This window comes from Ambystoma mexicanum, chromosome 13 (genome assembly GCF_040938575.1).
Source record: "Ambystoma mexicanum isolate Mex_15411 chromosome 13, UKY_AmexF1_1, whole genome shotgun sequence".
NCBI classification, from domain to species: domain Eukaryota; kingdom Metazoa; phylum Chordata; class Amphibia; order Caudata; family Ambystomatidae; genus Ambystoma; species Ambystoma mexicanum.
This window is the reverse complement of record NC_090938.1, coordinates 804370274-804391435: the sequence shown is the minus strand read 5'-3', so window position 1 is coordinate 804391435 and position 21162 is coordinate 804370274. Positions and strand designations below refer to the sequence as shown.

Sequence of the window (21162 nt, the reverse complement as noted above, 5' to 3'; positions counted from 1 at the left end):
TCCAACCCGCACCCCCCCCACCCACTTACTTTTACTGTGGCGCACCTCTGGGTGCACCGCGACTGCCTTGTACCCCTGAAGCATCCGTTCCTCCCACTTATATGGGGTGGTGCTGGGTCCTTTTTTTTTTTTATTTCTTATTTCTTATCCGTCGCTTACCGTAATGGTAAGCAGGGGACACCGCCCGCCACCCCCGTTCCTGCGACCCAGGAGAGCGGGGGACACCCCTGCATCCTCTGCTCCGCTTGGGCACAGTAATGAGAGTTGGGATAATGTGTAGGGGGAAAAGTCACAGTAACTGCCGGGTCGCAGTTATTTTGGTGATATTTTCTTATATTTCCATGGAAAACATGGTGAAAACGCTGCTTCCCAAAATGCAGAAGAGCAGCAGAGGACAGGGGGCATGAGATGCCCTGTACAACAGGCAGACTACACAGAGCCAGTGAAGTGAAGTGAGTCTAGTTCCAGGAGGGATACCCAGGGAAGTAGTGGTGGCCGAGCTGGGGAGGAAGAGGAAACCCCAACCTGGAGTGGATACCGCTTGTAAGGTGAAGCCATGTTTAAGGTGAGAAGCCCTACAAAAAGGTGTTGGTAGAGCTGGAGAGAGAAAGGAAATCCCAGCAGGAGCAGTTACCACTTGTATGAAACTACATCGGAATGTGTGGAGGGAAGGAAACCAATCGAGAGACAGAAACATCCTGTAGAAGGGGGAAGGTGCCGACCTGGTGACAAAGCCCCTGTGGAAGGAAGGTGGAGAGCTGGAGACGCGGGGAACAAGACAAATGTAATGAGTGGCTCACTCGTGATCGTTAAGAAAGACGAACGAATAAAACGATCGGCACAATCCAACTATTGCCAGTTAGAGGGATAAAAGTTACTGGTGGCACAATTATATTCGCAAAAATAACCAAGTTGAATATAATGACTTAAACACTTATGAGTGAGAGAGCAAGTAACCAAGAGATTGAGAATTGTTACTTAGAGTATCATACTCGTCCCTGTGAGAGACAAATAACCAGAGGAAGTACTGGAACACATTATCCTAATTTTCCAAAGATAAGTTTGATATTAGAGAAAGAGACTTTCAACGATATTGGAGAAAGGTGAAGTGAAGGAAACTCAAAAAGGCAAGGAACACTGATAAAGAGGATCTTGGAAAGCAGGGGGAAGAGGGAGCCATGTAGCTGGAACAGTCCCCTAAGTGAACTGAATGAATGAAAGCAGCAGATGGCTAAGAACTATCTGAAGATTATATATTAAGGCTGAGGAAGCCCTCCAGGAGAAGGGAGTCATTTTCCTGGGCTTTCGTCGTTTTGTCTTAGCAGTAGGGTCACCGTAGCAGAGTTCTGGACCGAGGACAGGCTTTCTTTTTAGACTTCACAAAGAGACAAGCACCTTAGTTAGTTTTGTTAGGCAGGGAAATCCATAGAATAGGGCTATTGAGGTATTTTTCTTATTTCAATAAAGACATTGTTGAAAAGGACTTCCTGGTTGATCTTTGTCTCAGGAGGATAGCTCAGGGGCAACATGCTCACCTTGGAAGCACGACGACACGGAGTACCAGAAGTTCAATGCCCCGGTCCGCACTTAGAAACCTCTGGTTATTAAGAGCGTTATAAATAACCTGTCATATCATATCATGTCCCCTCGTTCTGAGACGCCCCACTGTGCAACAAAACATTCTTCTTGCTCGTGCTGTGGGCTGCTCGCATGGTTTACCTATATTGAAATGATTCCATAAAATCCCCAAACCTCTGCTGCTAGAGGACATCGTCACCGGTCTTACAGGTACTCGGTGTGGCTTTTAAGTGTGTATACTGGTGACCTGTGGGGGACACCCGCTGCACGATTATGGGCCCCACGCAGTATATGAAGGGTCCCCTGAGATAATACTGCTAAAGAGCCTTTAGGAAATGACAATGAAAACAGAGCTGGGAATCCATGAACCTGGCATTCACTGCCTGCTGTGCAGGTCACAATACAGGAACAATTAGACGTTAGTCAGAAAAATGCACACAGCTGAGACGGAGATGCAGGCCCCACCAGCTCCTACGCAGAGTTCCGAGTGAACGCTCCGGCATGCATGTGTAGGAAAACATATCCAAGGGGAAAGACCCACCTTTTGAAGGTTAAATCCACTGTGGTAGCATAGGTAATCTGAACAACCTGATAACACTTGTGAGCACTGAGCTGTAGTGGCCCCGCCAACCTCCAGGACAGAGTGGCACCACTCATTGGGAAGCCCATACCAGGAAGGTTAGACAAATTCCAGCAGGGAAGTCAAAGGTGAGGACAGTAAATAGTGGACAGGCAGAGGTTCCGAGGGAGTTGAAAGTGTAGGAAAGGCGTAGGTGGTGCACGAGCATTTGAAGGTGCAAGGTGATTAGGGTACAGGAGGACTGAGTGCAGAAAGCATGGAAGGGGCAGAAGGAGAGGGGATGCAGAAGGACTTCAAGGTGCAGAAGTAGAAAGAGGAGAGGGGGGTGCAGAAAGAGTTTAAGAGGAAGTGGCAAAAAGGAACAGGAGGGGTCAAGGGAGTTGAAGGAGCTGCAAAAGCATCTAAAGGCGTCTGCGGGGGTGCAGAGCGAACAGATGGGTTTGGAGGAGGCAAACATCAAGGAGGGAAAGATAGATATTAAGGAGGAGAGGAGAGCAGAAAAGGTTGTAGGAGGTGAAGAATTAGAGTGAAAGAGTTAAAACAATGCGGGTGGGGAGGTTTGAGAAGTGGCAAAGTGGAGAAGTGCAAAGTGTGAGAGAAAGATGGTAGGACTCATGGAGGGACAGTAATCCCTGCGAGCAAGACACCACCAGCTAACCAGCCGTCTGCAGGACATGGGAGGAGGAAGCCAACTGCAGGACATGGGAGGAGGAAGGGAAAGACACCACCAGCTAACCAGCCGACTGCAGGACATGGGAGGAGGAAGGGCAAGACACCTCCAGCTAACCAGCCGACTGCAGGACATGGGAGGGGGAAGGGCAAGACACCACCAGCTAACCAGCCGACTGCAGGACATGGGAGGAGGACGGGCAAGACACCACCAGCTAACCAGCCAACTGCAGAACATGGGAGGAGGAAGGGCACGAGGCAACATGTTTGTTTTTGTATTTATTGGGATTTCTAGATCGCGTTCACCAAAGCGCTTTACATACAAAAGAAGTTGTACAAAACAAACAGTAATGATGGCAGTACAGTATTACACGTTATGCTTTTTGGGTCAGATAGGATAGAAGATGAGCTTTGAAACGATATCTGAAAATATCACAGGTAAAGGATAAAGGGGTTCTGGTAAGAGGGAGATAATTCTAGTGATAGGGGGCAAGTAAGAAAAAAAAAAGTGAGAACGAAAGGACGTACAAGGAGGTTTGGCCATAACTAGACAAAAAGTTGACTGTGAGCAGAGAGGACAAGAGGGGGAGTAGGAGACTGGGGATGAGAGAAGAAGGACAAGACTATGGAGACATTTAAAAATGACATTTAAAAATGACACAAAGAAAATGGAACAGGGGACGCGATTTGAATGGTAAAATAAAAGCAGAAAGTAATGAAGAAATCAATGCATGGAAGGGAGACATCAGAAGAGGAGACGAATCGCACAGTTGTAGATAGAGGGATGGGAAGCCTAGAGAAGATTAAAGCAGAAATAAGGAGTTTAGAAGCATGAAATGACAGAAAGGAAAGAGCTTAGCAGAGATTGAAAAGAAGGTAATGACAATTGTGCAGTAAGAGAAACGTGAGGGTAGCAGAAAAGAGGAGTCACATTGAACACTGAGAAATAGAGCTGAGAGTGAGGGAAAGGGGAAGGGTGAAGAGGAGGGATAGAAAAGTACCTCCATTTTGACTATGTTATGGTGGAGGAAATGAGACCCACGATCTTCAGTGTCTTCTGAAGGAGTTTCTAAATCACATCACAGGGAACCAGATTCCGGGGTTAATAAAGTAAGAGTCCCCGAGACACTGCTCTCTGTTTGGTATGCAGTAATAAAATCACAGCAAAAATGTCACCTTTACAAAAAAACACAATCACAGCAAAAATGCTGTGGTTTGACCCGGTAAAGGTGTACCCCATTATACCATTGAAGGGCATCCTTTACATGGATTGCGGCGGCAAAACCACTGCCTTTTTGCCGTGATTTTCTGTGTAAACTGCAATTTTTCCCGCGATTTCAACACATGGAACCCTCCATTTTTAATTCTTTCAACCTTTTTCACTTTGCAAGTCAAGTCTCTCCATTTAGTTAAGCAGTTGTGTGTGTTGTTGTTGGTTGTTGCTACTGCGTTGTATGCCTTTGCACTTACAAACCTTTTTGAAAAAAATAAACAAAATGCGGGAGGTGTAACACTTTGTACACAGAACTAGAATTGGCATAGGAAATGGAATTGACTTTTGAGCTTCTTATTCTATCCACTATCGTATATCGGCGGACCACCAGCGCTTGGGAAGGATAGTGGGTGGTGGAGGTAGGGGCAGCCAGTCCTTCCCAGTCCCCTTTTCCTTATGGTACCAGGTATTGCACTCCTGGTGCCTGGTTCACCTGAAGTCTTGTGAGAATGTATTTTCTACAGGTGGCTCGTCTATTTTTGTGTGAGATATGAGGAAATGAGAGGACATCCAAGATTGGATGGAAAAAAGGCAAGCAGAGACGTGGGAATGAAGGGTATTAGTGAATTTAGAAAAGGGAAAGTACATCTGAGAGTCATCAGGGTAAAAGTGACAGGAAAGATTGAAAGATGAAATAAGTGAGGAAAGAGAGATAGTATCGTGGGAAAGAGGAGCAGGCCAAGAACCAAGCCTTGGGTTACCCCATATGTAATGGGCTGTGGAGACAAAATGAGGCCAGTCCAGGACACTCCTTAAGAACTACCAGAGGGATAGGATTTAAACCAGGAGAGAACAGAACCGGAAATGCCCAGGGAAGAAAGAGGAAAGTAAATGTAGTTGTCAACAGCGTCAAAGGCCACAGATCTATCGGGAAGAATGAGAATAGAAGAAAGTTTATGGTGACGTGCTGAAAGAAGAGAGTTTGAGACGTGTAAGAGGGCTGTCTCAGTGGAGTGCCCGGGTCCGAAGTTTGGCTGGAGTGGAGGGAGAAGGGAGTGTAGATGCAAACCTGGTGAGGATACCTGGAGTAGACCACACGCTCCAGAAGTTTGGATAGGAAGGGAAGGGTATTAGGACGGAAATTAGAAAGAAGAGGGGGATCGAGAGAAGGTTTCTTCAGAGTTAGGATGATAGTAGCATGTTAAAAGTAGAGGGAAAAGTGGACTAGGAGAGAGAAAGGCTAACAAGAGAAGTGAGGTAAGAAAGAATCTGGGAGCATACAGAATGAATGGGAGTCAAAGGGAGAGGAACAGTGAGAAAGGTGGTAGGATGAGCACGAGATAAAAAGTGGGCGGTGTCAGAACCAGAAAGAGGAAGGCAGAGAGATGTGGAATAAGGGAATAAAGGGAGGCTGTGAAGGCAGAGCAGAGAGTAGTGTCTTTTAAAGTAAAGTAGTCTGCAAAGTCAGAGGTGGATAAGTAGGAGGAAAGAGAAGGATCAGGAGGGCGGGGAGAGAAGATATTGTAGAGGAGTTGTAAAAGACAATGCGGATCGGGGATAGGGAGAGGGCGAGTGAGGGAAAGTATTGTTTCTTGGCAGCGAGGAGTTGGGAATCAGATGGGGAGTAAAGAGGAGAGTGAATGAAGATCAGAGGGGGATCAAGTCTTTTTCCTGCGGCACTCTAACTTTTCTCGAAAGGACCAGAGAGATCTAAGGCATGGGGTGAGCCATGGATGAGGGGGTTTACAGGAGGGGGTAAAAGATTGAGTGGGGTAGCGAAAGTCCAGAGTAGAGGTAAGGCCAGATTCGAGAGTGGTATTATAGCTATGAGAATGACTGCAGACAGGGACGCGACAAAGTAAGAGAAGATAATAATGAATAAATATTGACAGAGCGACGATTGCGATGTAGAAAGGAGGGGGATGAGAAGGAAAGTGAGGGGGAGGAAATAAGGAGGGTAGAAGAAAGTGATCTGAGGAGTTAATAGGATATGAAGAAACCAGTGCGTCACAAGGGATAGAGGAGAAGATAAAATCTAGAGACGAAACCGAGGTAGGAGATGGGGGACAAACCGAGAGAGGCAGAAAAAGAGTGAGTAGAGTTATGAATAACAGGGGGACTGAGGGAAGGAGAAAAGAAAGCAGGGTGTCGACATGCTGTAAGGGCTTGACATGTCACTGGGATGGAGGAGCACCATGACCAACTTCAGAGGCAGGATGGCTTCTAGGAAGAATCCAGGAGACTGCAGGGTCTGGCAGCGGCCAGGGTTGGGTAATATTGCAGGGTTCAGGGGTTCCCCGGTAGCCATGGAAGATGAGAAGTGGGGAAATACTTCATAGTTCGGGGACTGTTGGCGTCTAAGGAAGGGAAGCCGGTTGCTTGCGCCCAGGGTTTAGTGAGCAAGGGGCAGGACTCAGCTTCAGGGGTGGTTATCTACTAGGGATGTAGTAGGATTGCAGTGTTCACTTTATGAGTGGGAGGGGATGGATAGCAAGGTTCAGTGTCCCTTCTAATCTCTCACAGCAGTACTTTGTATAGGGGATTTTTTTTGGATGCTATACCACTGACTCTCTGCTGCACCCTTAAGAAGCAGGGTCAGAGAAGGGGCTGCCTCCATCTGCAAGCTAAGGGCTTCGGGTAGGAGATCATGGCATGTACCCGCACTTGCTCTATAGGCCCTCTGAGATCAATGACATTGGTGTTTTCTGGAGAGTTTACATGTCTTGCTGCGCTCTCCGAGGGCACTGCTTTATTATTCCCTGGGATGTCGGGGGTCAATTAGGACTCCTATACCCACTGACTCCTCCCACAGCTGGGTACTCTTCCTGTTGACTCCTTTGCCATCGACTTCTCTCTAAGCTGGCTCCTCTCCAAAGAGATTGACCTACCTGCTTGGTCACCTCTACCCTTCATGCTGCTATTTCCAACACTGTTTCCATCCACATTGGGTCCCAGCTTGCTTGCACCTAGCACCTGGTTCTCCTCTCCCAGTTTGCACCCGCCCAACCGCCCCCAGGCCCTCCTGCTTTGTCCCCAAGTTTTAGTTGGCTGCTCTCCCAGCTGGCTCCCTTCCCAGCTGACATCTAGCTACCCCCTGGCTCTCCTTTCCAGAAGGAGCCCCTCCTCCCTGTTTCCCCACCTGCGTTCCCATCCACTAGGTCTCGCTGGCTCCCCTCCCGCTGAGCACTAAAAGGATATCTTTCTTGGCTGTGTCTTCCACTCCCATCAGGTCTTCCTTCTCAGCAACTTCTTCATACTGGACTCAGGAGACAAAGATTACCATGGTTACTCACAGGCCAGGGCAGAAGAGATCCTGATATATCTGCACATTTATCCCTGGGAAAATACTGTGGTTATTCTAGAGGCGACACCTTACACTACACACCCAGATCCATCCAATCCTGTGGCCCAACATGTGGAACCCCTAGAACCCCAATTCAGCTTTTATGTGCCAGGTGGTGTAGGTCGCCTTCCCCGCCATCCCCACCTCAACCCTTGGGAGACACCTGGAGGAAGAACCGCTCCACTTGCTTTGGCTCACCTGCACCTTCATGAGTCGGCTGGTGTAGGACTTGAAGTATGACAGGTAGATTTTGCTCATGGTGTCGACATACTCATCTCGGATCTCCTTGGCCACTGAGCGCTCGTTGGCCAGTAGGAACTGGTAAAAGAACCTGTGACAAAAACGCAAAGGAATCAAGATGTGGCCATGAGCCAGAGTGAAGAACATCGGGATATGCTGTTGGCACGTACCAAGGGAAGCTCTTTACCATACTCTGGCCTATCAGGAGCAGGACACAGAGGCCTCATGTCGATGGGTTCTTTAGGGGACATTCACCACCTTTGGTGAACTGGTCAATGCCTCTCTTAAAGAGGAAGATCCCCAAGTGCCAGTCACGAATTACCAAATACTAGTGCCCCTCATGCCGACTCTCCTACTTTGGAGCTGTGAGGATCTAGTGTGTTAAAAACTACCCAGTGTACCACCAGGCGCTCATTTTGTGTGCCTTCAACAGCGTGAGTAGTCAACAAGGGGAACTTGAGATGTTCCCCGAGTTGAGGGCAGTGCCCGGGAGCCCATTTTCACAATGGACCTTTGGCATCTTCTTTTGACATGCTGCCTTGCACAGAGAAGAATGCACATGGGTGCATGTGCAAGAGGGCCTTTGAAAAGGGGATAGCAAGGTCGGAGTTGTTTCTGAGAGCCACACTAGGCCTTTGTAGATCCACAAATGAAGAGATGCAGAAGTAAACTCTTCTTCAGTGGTATAGTATCAATTTTGAGAGCAAAGACGAGAGAAATGAGGACATGAAAACATTGGTATTTATTCAAAAGGAATCTGCGCCACTGACAACACTAGGTATGAGTGCATTTAACGCACACCCTGCACTGCACAAAGTCTGCAAATTCATCCCATCACATGGCCCCAAAACCCTGTACAAAGAAGGAGCTTAGACTCTACAGAAATGGACTAAAGATCGGATATATCAGACAACTGAATCAGATGAAAATTCGCAGGAATCACAGATAGGGGGCAGCATCAACATGCTAGACCAAGAAGAAGACCAACATCCACAGTGACTACCCCTGACTCTGCCTATGGACTGAAAATGTGGGCGATAGCTAAAGTACATGGCACTCGCTCTGGGATGTCATGCGACATGGCAACTATATCATGGCAACTATATCCTGTTTGGGCCAACTCAGCCTTCTGCCTTCCCGGGGTGAATAAATGAAGTGCCACGAGTAGTAGTAACATGGAAACCAATCATTACAGCTCTTAAATGCAAATCCGACGCAAGCACTATACAAAACGTAATCTTATTACCCCAACCACCCTACAAAGGATAAGGTGCCATTGCTTTAATTAGGGAATCTATTCCACTGGATTAGCGGAGATAGATAGCCACAGTCCAGTAAGGACGCTAGAAGACCTTTAATTAACTGTGTAGATCTTAATCTCTGGATTGGCGCGGCTAGGGTTATGTTGCGTTACTTGGATTTAAACCACACGCCACAGACCTTTGCTGAGTCTCCAGACGCTCTGGCTGATCTGAAAGAGTGGGGGCTGGGTGAGGTCAATGGAGAGACAGAGGGGAAAAGTCCCAGAGCTTTGCTAGTCTGCTAAATGCAGTCCATTTCTAGGTGTACTGTGTTGCGTGCATAGAGGCATTTGTGTTCAGAGGGGATGCTCATGTGCAGTGGTGCTAGGATGCACTGCCCATTATTGATACACATGTTGATTATAGAGTTGTTTTGTTGTGGTGAGTGAGGGCTGTTGGGCAGGTTATTCAATTGCTGTGCGCAAGTGGCTTAGTTGGTCTGCAGATAACACACGTCTTTAGGCACAGAGGTTGAATATGCTAGGAAGGGTAGGTAGTAGAGGGGCCAAGTGAACATCTTAGAGCATTCATTCAGTGTGGCCATGGCAGGGTCTTCGTAGGGGTGGCCCTTGGGCGACGACTTGGTAGTGGTGCCCTCCATGTAAGGTTCTTATGCAAAGATCTCCAGAGTTATAGAAGGGCAGTTTGGACCCCACTGATACACGTATAAATGTTTTTACTATTTATAGTAATAAATGGCTTATGCTCACTTAAAAAGTCAGTGTTTGACATCAACATGAACAAAGTGCTGATGCCTGTTTTGCCGTCGCCTACGCTCAGTTAACACCTTTTGCAGAACGCAAACCATGGACATGTAAGCGTAAGAAACTATAGAGAAACAGGTTTGCCTCTGCCTACGAGCAGGTTGCAACCACAGACCAAGAAGGGATATCTGATGTTGCCCGGAAGGACCTATACAATTCTCCCTTCTAGTCCTAGCCCATAGAACCCCTAATGCTTGGCGTTGTTATTTTAGGGGGATAATCTGACAGGGAGACCATGGTCTGCACAGGTTAGCCTGAAAGATCCAATCCTGAAAACAGCTGACATGTCCAGGAGGATTAACGCCAGTTTTTTACAGGACATGATAACAGAGGTACAAAGAGGAGGAAATAACAGCAGCTATATGCAGAGAAATAAATAGCAGCAGATAATACAGAAGGGTCAATAACGAATGTTAAACCAAATAGGGGAAACCGGGTGGGTCATGCAGAGGAGAGAATCTCAGCCGCGTTATGCAAAGGAGGTAATAAAAAGGTGGGTGGCATGTTAAGCAGAGGGGGAACAGCTGCGTTGCATGAAGAAGAGAAAGACTGCTGTGTTATGCACAGGTAGGACAAACCGTTGCATTACACACAGTAGGGGATACGAGTGGGGGAGGGATGACCAGAGGGATCCAAATCGGAGGCACTGGCTCAAGAGATTAACACCAGGGCCACCAAACAGGGGAATAATGATGGCACATTAAAGAGGGTGGAATACCTGTGGTTGAAGAAGTTTCCTGAACTGACCTGTATTTCAGCAGTGCATTCTGAGGAATTTGGTAGTTGGTCATTGGTTTGCGGAAGGAGTATATTTTCTGCAGGATAAATTCACGAATCTTTGTCACTGCCTGGAAAATAAGATATGAGCAATTCACACATTAAAAGAGGCCTGCGTGACACATATGAGATCACAGGCAGCATAAGGATCAGGTAAGCGAGAGCTCAAGAGGGTAGGTTTATAAATCAGTAGCGGGTCAGATTAAAGGAAGCCTAAAGCCAGAAAGTGTAGAATGGAAGGTCCCAAATTCATCATAAACACTGGTACTTATCTGGGCAGTTTCCATTCCATTATATTTTATCCTGCCTGCACCCTTACAGAGAGTAATCAGCCATATGCAAATCAGTCTTCATCTTGCCACTAACAGGAGTAGTTATGCTAGGGTAAGCCCCATCTGCATGGGAACAAAGGAACAAAAGCAACGCCATGACATGTTGGGCCTTGTTGGGACTCAGTGTGGTGCAGTTTTATTCCCTAGGCACAGCAATCAGGGGGAACCCCCTGCCTCCGCATACTCGCTCACTTGCAATAACCATTGGCATTGCTCCAAGTATCCTATGTGGTGAATAAGAGATTTACCCAGGACTGCCTGGTGGAGGTAGTGACACTATGGAGCATGGATGTCTCTGGAGGATAGCTCAGGGGCAACATGCTCGCCTTCAAAGCAAGACGACACGGAGCAACACAGGTTCGATCCCTGGGTCCGCGCTTAGAAACCTCTGGGTATTAAGCACGTTATAAATAACCTATCATATCATACCCCTTGCCGTGCCTGTGCTAGAACACTGGGAGCCGGGATGGCGGCGTGCTCCACTCTGCAGGATGGAAGTCAATGAGAGATGACGGCAGAGAGACACTGCAGCAGCTGAGAGGAAAGGCCCTGATCTTTTCCTTCGCCACTACCAGGAAAAGTCCTGAATGTTTGGAACTCCATAGAGTCTATGGGAGGACCCGAGTTCAAATCTCCATAGAGAAACCTGGGGAAATTAAGAGCTACTTAAATTAATAAAATAAAAACCTGACGACAAGGATCAGACAAACATTTAAAAGGAGTCCAGGATTAAGAGAAAAAACGAATACTAAATCAAATTAGGTAAATTTACAATTGAAGTAATAGAAGCCCAACTGGCCATCAGAAAGATAGCTTAAACACAGGAGGACCCGAGTGGAAACACCCTACCAGCAAATCCTGTAAGCAGGGCTTTCCACCAATCAGCAGCCAACAGGTTTAGGAGGAGTCTGGCTATAAAAGCAGAGCCAGCTCACTCTGAACTTGTCTTAGACAGGGTCCCTGTACTTCTCCAGATGCTGCTGCATGAAGAGGAGCTGTATCTCGAAGGAGGTGCTGCTGCCTGGGCGAAGGAGCCTGGACTACCCTGGAGCACTGCCTGCCTGGAAGCTGCCTGAGCCTGGATGAAACTGATTGGCCCAGGGGGAAGAAGGAGAGTAACCCTTCAGGCCACCCAAGTCTAATGGGTGGAAGAGCTGACCTACCCGAGAAGCCTAAGAAGAGGCTAAGGAGACTGGCTGACCCAGTGGGAAGAAGGGGAGTACCGCTGCAGCCCACCTAAGCCCAAAGGGCAGAAGAGCTGACCCACCGGAGAAGCCTAGGAAGAGGCTGAGGAAAGTGACTAACCCAGGGGGAAGGGGGAGTGTCCCTGCAGCCCCACCTAAGCCAGAAAGGTGAAAGAGCTGACCCGCCAGAGAAGCCTGGGAAGAGGCTAAGGCAAAACCTTGCTAAAATCCTGGTAAAGAGAGACCAGGACAGAAACAGGACACCTGAGAGGAAGAGGGGCAAAGGCAAAGATCCCCTGAAGAAAGGAGCGACAATACAGGCCCCCTGAGGACGTGAGGGGCAAAGAAGAGAAGGAATGTAATGTAGACTCTTGGAGGAAGGCGGAGTCATGCCAAGAGATGGGTCGGGGGGACCAAAGCACATGATCCAGCTGATCCCTTGCCTAAGAGGCCCTGCACCTAGAAGGCAATTACAGGTCCCAGTTTGATTGCTTCTCGTACGTGGCCCTGTTGTTGGTCTATCTGAGAAAACCTACTTTGAATTGCTGGACTTTTGTTATTTAGGGAAGGACTTTCCGTTTATATTCTTCCTTGCACCATTGATTTGGCTATTCTGACAAGTCACTTTCAAGGACCCTTCGATTCAGTAAACCTTTATTTGAATTTAAAGGATTAGATGTGACGGGTGAGTTTACTTTAGGGGTTTTAGTACATTGGGGCACCTATTTGACTTCATGGGTGAAGTGCACCTTCAATTTGCATTATTCACTCATGGATGGACTTCTAAATCATTTACGTTTTAACACTTTGCTTTATTCTTTGCACCCTGTTTTGGATTTTCTTTATGAACACCCAACGTCTGAGACCCTTCTGTTCGCCATGTCGTCATACTCGTCACACCTGCCACTCCATTGTTTTTAAGCCAGTAAATATACCATCTGCAGCTAGAGGTCAGGTTAAAGTGAGCCGGGTGACATTCAGAAGTAGCAGGACAGGTTACAGCCTGCAGAAGAAGACCTAGTTTCACAGTAGTGGGAGCGAGACATTGGTTTAGGGTCTGAAGCAGCAGGCAAGGTTACAGACAGCAAAAAACTATTGGTTACAATCAGCAGCCAGGTATAACCAGCAGCAAGGGGTCAGGTTACAGTCGACAGACAAGGTTACAGCTGGCACCCAGTCAGGTTACAGACAGCAGCTGGAGGTCCCATTGCACACAGCAGCTGGAGGCCAGGTAAGTCAGTAGCACCTCAGTTACAGTCAGCAACAGGACAGGGGCAGTGAAATAAGGGCTGAGTGAACCCATAGGAAACTGTGCCTAACCTTGATCTTTAGCCGGTCCAATATGTCTTGCACATCTGCGCATGCTGCAGTTTCCCGGAATGACTGCTCCTTCACGTAGTTGATCTTGGTATTCAACTCATGGAGCTGCTCTAGGAACTCCTGCTCGGTCACTGGGGTGTCCAAGATGGTACTGAAATAGTTAAAATACAAAGGGTCTGAGATAACCTGCACAACGCACTCCCTGCTTTGTGCCGCATAGCCACATAGAAGCTCCTCCTCAACCTCGTCAGTAACTCGATCATGGATAGTGATACCAGCAAAGTAACCCCCCTCCAATGGGGACAGCTCGGAGACCCTGATTGTAAATACTGCAAATTTAACTTTTTTAACTGAAGGTCTAAGGAGGGGAAGCCATTTGGTGACAATCCGACAGACCCCTCTTGTTCAATCATTTAATCACTGTTGCAGCAATATGGCAGGGACACTATCATATCTATGCAGATAAACCAGGATTCCGGCCTTTTAATGTCACAGCTTTAAAGCATTAATCTCACAAAAAAAGTGAAAACCTTTGTGTTTTTACCAATTTTCTGAGCTATTTTTGGTATCCTGTCAGAGGTACGATGGGCGAGTGCTGTCCAACCTCCAGGCAGTAACGGTGGGCACCCTCTCATGAGATCTTGGTAACAACGGCAGTTTTGCCCACCCTCAAATGCTCATGGCATTGAGCCTCTTTTCCTCGGGGCTTGGCATCGAGGCAGAACTTTCCTCACCGCCCTGCTCGAGATCTCCCCTGATGGCACAAGCCTACTGTATCTCGCCCCCAATAATGGCACTGGACACCCTTCCCTCTGACCGTGGCATTATAATGGCAGACCCTCTCGCACACCTGATCATGATGGTGGGGACCACCATCTCGTCCACCAGCTGGCTGAGCTCGCTGCGCACGGACTGGCGGTTCTTCAGCTTGATGTTCATGGTGATGGACTGTTCCTGCAGGGTCTGGATCTCAGAGCTGATGCTGCTCAGGTCGCACTGGAAGGAGCTCAACATCTGCTCCATGCGCTGCAAGTGGGGCCAGAGGTGAACAAACAGATCGTGAAAGCTGGCGTTGTGCTATGTACAGCAGAATGGACAAGCACGCCCAGGCGCGCACACAATCTTACTAGCCAGGACTGTGGGCTGGCCTTGCAGTTGCCTGCATGGTATAATGACAATTCTCAATTTGTCAATCTGAAATCTCCTTGCCCTTGCAGAGCCAGTCTGTGCCAAACACCTTTGTTCAAAACTACAATTCCCATCATTCTTGGGGTTCCACTGCTGCTGCACTTTCTACAGTCTGGGGCTGGCGACAGACTAAAACTTAAACCCGCCGACCCTGTGCAGATATCTCATTGGTCACGTGCCATGCAACCAGGCAGTAGTAGCTGGTAATACAGCAGTCAGCACATGATACACCATGGACTTTGGTTGTGGCTAAATCCCAGGTCTGCATGTTCTACCTGCAATGCAGCATCTCTGTGGTTTCCATCTTTATTTCAGCATCTAGAATGCGAGCAGTGTGGCCTTACCTCCAAAATGGTGTCGCAGGCTGTGATTTGATTGTGCAGAGAGGAAATGTTCTGACTCTCTTTGATATCTGAGAAGCCAACTGTATTAAGGAAAAAACCCAGAATGTGGCATGCACCGGGTAAAAGGCATTTAACCAGTTTAAGCAATATGGGTAAGACTACAGCACCAAATGATCACTCCATACAAAGATACTGCAGTGGGCTCACAGAATGAGTTTACTGGGGATTCTTGTATCCACAGATTTGTGGCGGCTGTAACAAAGTAACTTTGGCCACAGCTGAAAGGTGAAGGAGTGGGGTGGCCAGGGATCTCTGAGGGAAAGGGGCAGCCACTTGATCGGTGATGACAACCCAGGAGTAAGTAGAAAGGGGATCCCCCCAAGTCAAACACTCAGCATCTGGGACTGGGTCCAAGGGTCCACATGCGGGCAGGAGTCTCTACTCCACGCGCACAAATGGATAAGTGGATCAAAGGCCTGCATGAATCGCAGGCAAAAGTCTTGAAGCAAACCCTACGGCAACTAATACACAGATTGGAGGGGAACGCCCGTAATGGATCTGCAATTGCAAACCGCCACTGACGTTAACCATGTGGTGGGAGGGGAAGAGGTTAAGCAGGAAGCTTGACAGTCCAGGCAAGAGTATAGACTGTGGGAGGAACTGGGCAAAGGATCAATCCTATAAACGGTGGAGCCAGTCAGAGACACTATATATCCTCTGACCTTGCCAGGATATACTCACAGGAGCCCAGGTGTAGGGCTACCTACACAAGGTGTGCTGTGATGGGAAATCAAGCACCTTAGACCCCAAGGGAAGGCGGGTAAATAGGCACATGTCCACTGCAGAGAACACCACTGCAGACCATCCAGTGTTCCTGTGGGGCGTCACAGGTCCAAGCAGCGACAAAAAGCCAGGACCAAGGTACCGAAGTACCAGACCCCGCCCAAGGAAAGAGAACTGGGACACTATAACTCCTCGAGACTGAGGTACTTTGTTGCATGCTGTCCTGCGACACTACACAGAAACCTTGCTTCCTAGCGTAGGCCCTGGATCTCTGGACTCACGAACATAGTCCCTACTAGACAGGAAATAAACAGAATGGTTTCACTGATGCAGAACATTTTTGACTGTTGAAAGTTCCCATTTTAGAGAAAACGTAGGTTCTATAAGAACTCATCCAATCCATCACTGACACCCCAAATAAGGTGGCGGCCAGGGGAGGGGGGGGTGGAGTTCCAAGATAAGCTTACTGTTGGGCATCCAGGTGGCTGGCCTCATGCAGACTGAACCCAGCAGGGGGGCACAAGTATGGACGCAGCCTTTAGGTTTGTATTTTAACAGATTATTGCCTGGAGTGCATCCAGTTTTATCATTTCCCCTTTTACTTCTGTTAATGTACTGTGTGTAAACGTCAGGATGATGTTATCCTCTCCTCTTTCTGACCTTGCAAAGATATGAGACCCAGGTGTAGCCACACTTGTAAAGAGACACCAGAGGAGATACCGTGCAAGTGCGCATTCACTCCTAGGGGAAGGATACAATCCTTGATGGACGCATGTTCAATCTGCTGCAGCTCCAGTTCCACTTGTTTTGAGTACTGCCTCAAATCCACCCCCTGCACAGGAAACAGAGAGCGGTCAATAAGTGAAGAGTAGAGTCTGTCCCTGCAAGCACAACCCAGTGCTCGCTTCTTTAGGACAAGCACATCAAAAATAGTGCAGCAACAGCAGTACCAGTGAGGCAGTATGTGGCAGTGCACTCTACACATCCAGCAGCATGAGGAAGTCCAACTGGAGTAATGTCGGGCAGTGTGTTGGCAATGGGTGTCAACAAATACACCAAGAACAGGCAACTACTGCAATGACAGCACAGGCAAAAAGGCTACCACTGGCAAGACAGATCTAAACACAGCAACGTCAACTGGAGCACAGACAAAAAGACCACAGCTGACAAGAGACAAAAACAGCAATGTCAACCAGGAAACCCAACGGCCACTGAAAAGATTGAATGCCAGAAAACGCATAGTCAACAACAATACAGACCACAAGTGAAACAATGGCTACAGGCCTAACATCAGATTCCTTGATCACCTTTGTCGTATACACACAACTTTCCCTTTTCATCTCCTTTCTGAGCCTCCCTTTCAATGCCAAAACTCCTCACTGCTCTGAGGACGGTCTAAAGATGGGCAGCGTGCGAGGACTTCAACTAACATGGCATTGAAAATGTAAGGCAAAGAAAATCTAGCAAGAAATTAAACAGTTATACTAGAAACCACAGCGTTAATCAAAGCATATCCAGCAACAATCATCGAGTGCTACCAACAACACAGATGCCAATCAAAGCCTAACCAACAACACTGCCACGGTCAGTGCTGCCAACAACACAGATGCCAATCAAAGCATATCCAAAAACACTCCCACCATCAGCACTGCCAACAGCACAGATGCCAATCAAAGCATATGCAAACACCCTGCCACTTGATACCAAAGTACAACCAACAATAGATTCAACAACAGTAATAGCATTCACATGGATGTTAATCAAACCATATCCAACAACGCAGCTGACAAGTTGAGGAGCAACGGCTATGTCAAACTGAGTGCTTGCAGCAAGAAACAGCAGCCACCCAGGTCAAGGACGTTAGACAAAGAATATTACACAACAGTCATCCAGAGGGAATCCAATGGACACAGCAGCATATCCACCAACCACACAACCTGTGAAATGAGCCACATGAGAACATCAGTGCAATATGAAATCTGGAGCCTACGGGTGGAGTGTTTGGGTCCTGAGCACAGGACGAGCAGTGCAGAGTCTTGGGGCCTGCTGCTGGCGCAGAAGAGGAATCTGCTAAAGGGTACCAGATTGCAGAGCACAAGCACTTACCGTTTTCAGGGCTTCCTTCACGAGTGCATCTTCCAGGTTTTCCTGAATGTGAACTGCAAACCAAGAAGAAAGAAGGTCAGACATAGACAACTTGGACCGGGGAAAGACAGCAATCAACATCTGTTTACATGCAACAGGGAACTCACTGTCCACTTCATCCAGAATAAACTCATCCGAAGTGAGGTCCAGGTCCCCCAGATTCAGCTGCAAGGCATCATCCCCCATGTCTGCCGGCACCTAGGATGTTCCATAACAAGAACACAGCATATGAAGGAAAACAAAACAATGGGAGCGGTGCAGATACTGCAACGTGCCAGCTCAGTGAAGAAGCGAAGAACATCAAGTACCTTAAAGAAATCGTGAAAGAACAGAGCTGCCCATACCGAATGGCTCTTCACCGATTGTGGAAGGGCAGAGCTGCCCACACAGAATGGCTCTTCACCAATCGTGGAAGAGCAGAGCTGCCCACACAGAATGGCTCTTCACCAATCGTGGAAGAGCAGAGCTGCCCACACAGAATGGCTCTTCACCAATCACGGAAGAACAGAGCTGCCCATACCGAATGGCTCTTCACCGATTGTGGAAGGGCAGAGCTGCACACACAGAATGGCTCTTCACCAATCGTGGACGAGCGGAGCTGCCCACACAGAATGGCTCTTCACCAATCGTGGAAGAGCAGAGCTGCCCACACAGAATGGCTCTTCACCAATCACGGAAGAGCAGAGCTGCCCATACAGAATGGCTCTTCACCAATTGGGGAAGAGTAGAGCTGCCCATACAGAATAGCTTTTTACCAATCGGGGAAGAGTAGAGATGCCCATACAGAATGGCTCTTCACCAATCGTGGAAGAGCAGAGCTGCCCATACAGAATGGCTCTTCACCAATCGCGGAAGAGCAGAGCTGCCCGTACTGAATGGCTCTTCACCAATTGGGGAAGAGCAGAGCTGCCCATACAGAATAGCTTTTTACCAATCGGGGAAGAGTAGAGATGCCCATACAGAATGGCTCTTCACCAAATGCGGAAGAGCAGACCTGCCCACACAGAATGGCTCTTCACCAATCATGGAAGAGCAGAGCTGCCCGTACTGAATGGCTCTTCACCAATCATGGAAGAGCAGAGCTGCCCACACAGAATGGCTCTTCACCAATTGGGGAAGAGTAGAGCTGCCCATACAGAAAAGCTTTTTACCAATCGGGGAAGAGTAGAGATGCCCATACAGAATGGCTCTTCACCAATCGTGGAAGAGCAGAGCTGCCCATACAGAATGGCTCTTCACCAATCGCGGAAGAGCAGAGCTGCCCGTACTGAATGGCTCTTCACCAATTGGGGAAGAGTAGAGCTGCCCATACAGAATAGCTTTTTACCAATCAGGGAAGAGTAGAGATGCCCATACAGAATGGCTCTTCACCAATCGCGGAAGAGCAGACCTGCCCACACAGAATGGCTCTTCACCAATCATGGAAGAGCAGAGCTGCCCGTACTGAATGGCTCTTCACCAATCATGGAAGAGCAGAGCTGCCCACACAGAATGGCTCTTCACCAATTGGGGAAGAGTAGAGCTGCCCATACAGAATAGATTTTTACCAATTGGGGAAGAGTAGAGATGCCCATACAGAATGGCTCTTCACCAATCGTGGAAGAGCAGACCTGCCCACACAGAATGGCTCTTCACCAATCATGGAAGAGCAGAGCTGCCCACACAGAATGGCTCTTCACCAATTGGGGAAGAGTAGAGCTGCCCATACAGAATAGCTTTTTACCAATCGGGGAAGAGTAGAGATGCCCATACAGAATGGCTCTTCACCAATCGCGGAAGAGCAGAGCTGCCCGTACTGAATGGCTCTTCACCAATTGGGGAAGAGCAGACCTGCCCACACAGAATGGCTCTTCACCAATCATGGAAGAGCGGAGCTGCCCACACAGAATGGCTCTTCACCAATCGTGGAAGAGCAGAGCTGCCCACACAGAATGGCTCTTCACCAATCGTGGAAGAGCAGAACTGCCCATACAGAATGGATCTTCATCAATAATGAAAGAATGCAAATATGGCGGAGCACATCCCTGTGAAAGCAGCACATGCTTCCTGATTAAATGCACTACACAGCCAAGGGAGTCCAGATGTGTGGCCTGTGTGTTGGAACCAAAACAGGTCGATAATACAACAGTGGGTAAGGCCAGGAAGTAGATTTTGATGGGCAGCATGTAATGTCAGAACAGCAGTGTGTTTTTTGTTACCATTTATGTGAATAATACAAGGTCAGTTTGTGCGTTTTGCCGTCATCTAGAACAGCAAGTGCATTTGTCCAGGCGGCCAAACAGCGGAAGCATTGGGCTCGTTGGCAGCTTTCTGAGGTGCTTTAGCACGGAGGGCAGTAGGGTACTAGCAGCATTGTTCCTGTGCACAAAGCAGAGTTCATGTTCAGCACAGCATTTAAATGCATTGATGTTGGAAGAAAATTGACAGACAGACTAGTGAATAGACTTTGTGAGATTTGTAGATCACAATTTGACCAAAACACGTTTATTCATTCATTTTGTCATTTGTTATAGCGCCTTTCGTCATAACAGGCTTTGGTTGAACACCCTCTGAGGGGCGGGAGTCCACACATTTGGGAGGTGCTATGATGCATGGTGTGTGCGTTTCAGCCATTAAAGTTCTGCGAGAGGGGTAGGGGGGCAAGACCCTGGTAGTCACCCATGTCTAAATGCAGTGTGTGTGGGCGCAGCCGAGGAGAGGAAATGCTATGGAATAAGGGGGAATTGTGCTGAAGGAGATAGTTATGCGGGAAGCTAACTTCATTCTAATGGCAGAGGAGATGTGCAATAGTGTTTGTGTTATAGTGAGTGCAGGGTATGTGGAGTGAGCCTGTGCCCTGCACGAAGTTACAAAGGTGTGTTGTGTGGGGAAGAAAACGTGTTAGCTGTACAAACAACAATGTCTACTTCCAGGTTTCCATCTATGTACAAAGAGCAGTGCTACGTTTCACAGGTGATGGAAGTGCTCGATGAATGCATAATAATACTCACCCTCTGAGAGGTTCTTAGAGTGAGAGATTGCCTTCCCTAGTTCCTTCTAGTGTGAAACAGGGACCCATTTAATGAAAGAACATGCAGAACTGCATCCACCTTGGGCATACTTAAGCCAAGCCATTTGTACATCAACTGCACAGCAAGGAGCGTTATTTGTTTTTTTGGAGGACAGGGTCAAAAATGGCATCTTAAGTTGTAGAAACCCCACTGTAGGGGAATCCTTCCTTCATCTAATATTTATTTGTACCGGGTGGATGCCCCAAATGCCCACTGAGGGCTGCACTGGACTGATTCCTACAGTAGCAGGCTCACAATCTACGCTACAACATGCAATACGTATTCCAAATAAGCCACCTGCACAACCCTCCCAACAGACAGCAACTATCACACGCTACACCTATTCAAACA

The 21162-nt window shown here is 48.0% G+C and overlaps 1 protein-coding gene across 1 annotated transcript in view; it reads right to left on the bottom strand.

The window, feature by feature from the left end:
• VPS52 (VPS52 subunit of GARP complex) overlaps positions 1-21162 on the bottom strand; it is a 57338-nt gene that overhangs the window by 26840 nt on the left and 9336 nt on the right. The window contains exons 2-10 of the mRNA XM_069635238.1: positions 17869-17959; positions 17723-17775; positions 16373-16448; positions 14834-14901; positions 14152-14327; positions 13302-13452; positions 10436-10536; positions 7582-7714; positions 7239-7296 (exon numbers count right to left, since the gene is read on the bottom strand). Coding sequence (XP_069491339.1) covers positions 7239-7296; positions 7582-7714; positions 10436-10536; positions 13302-13452; positions 14152-14327; positions 14834-14901; positions 16373-16448; positions 17723-17775; positions 17869-17959 — 907 coding nt within the window. The remainder of the gene's footprint in view (positions 1-7238; positions 7297-7581; positions 7715-10435; positions 10537-13301; positions 13453-14151; positions 14328-14833; positions 14902-16372; positions 16449-17722; positions 17776-17868; positions 17960-21162) is intronic.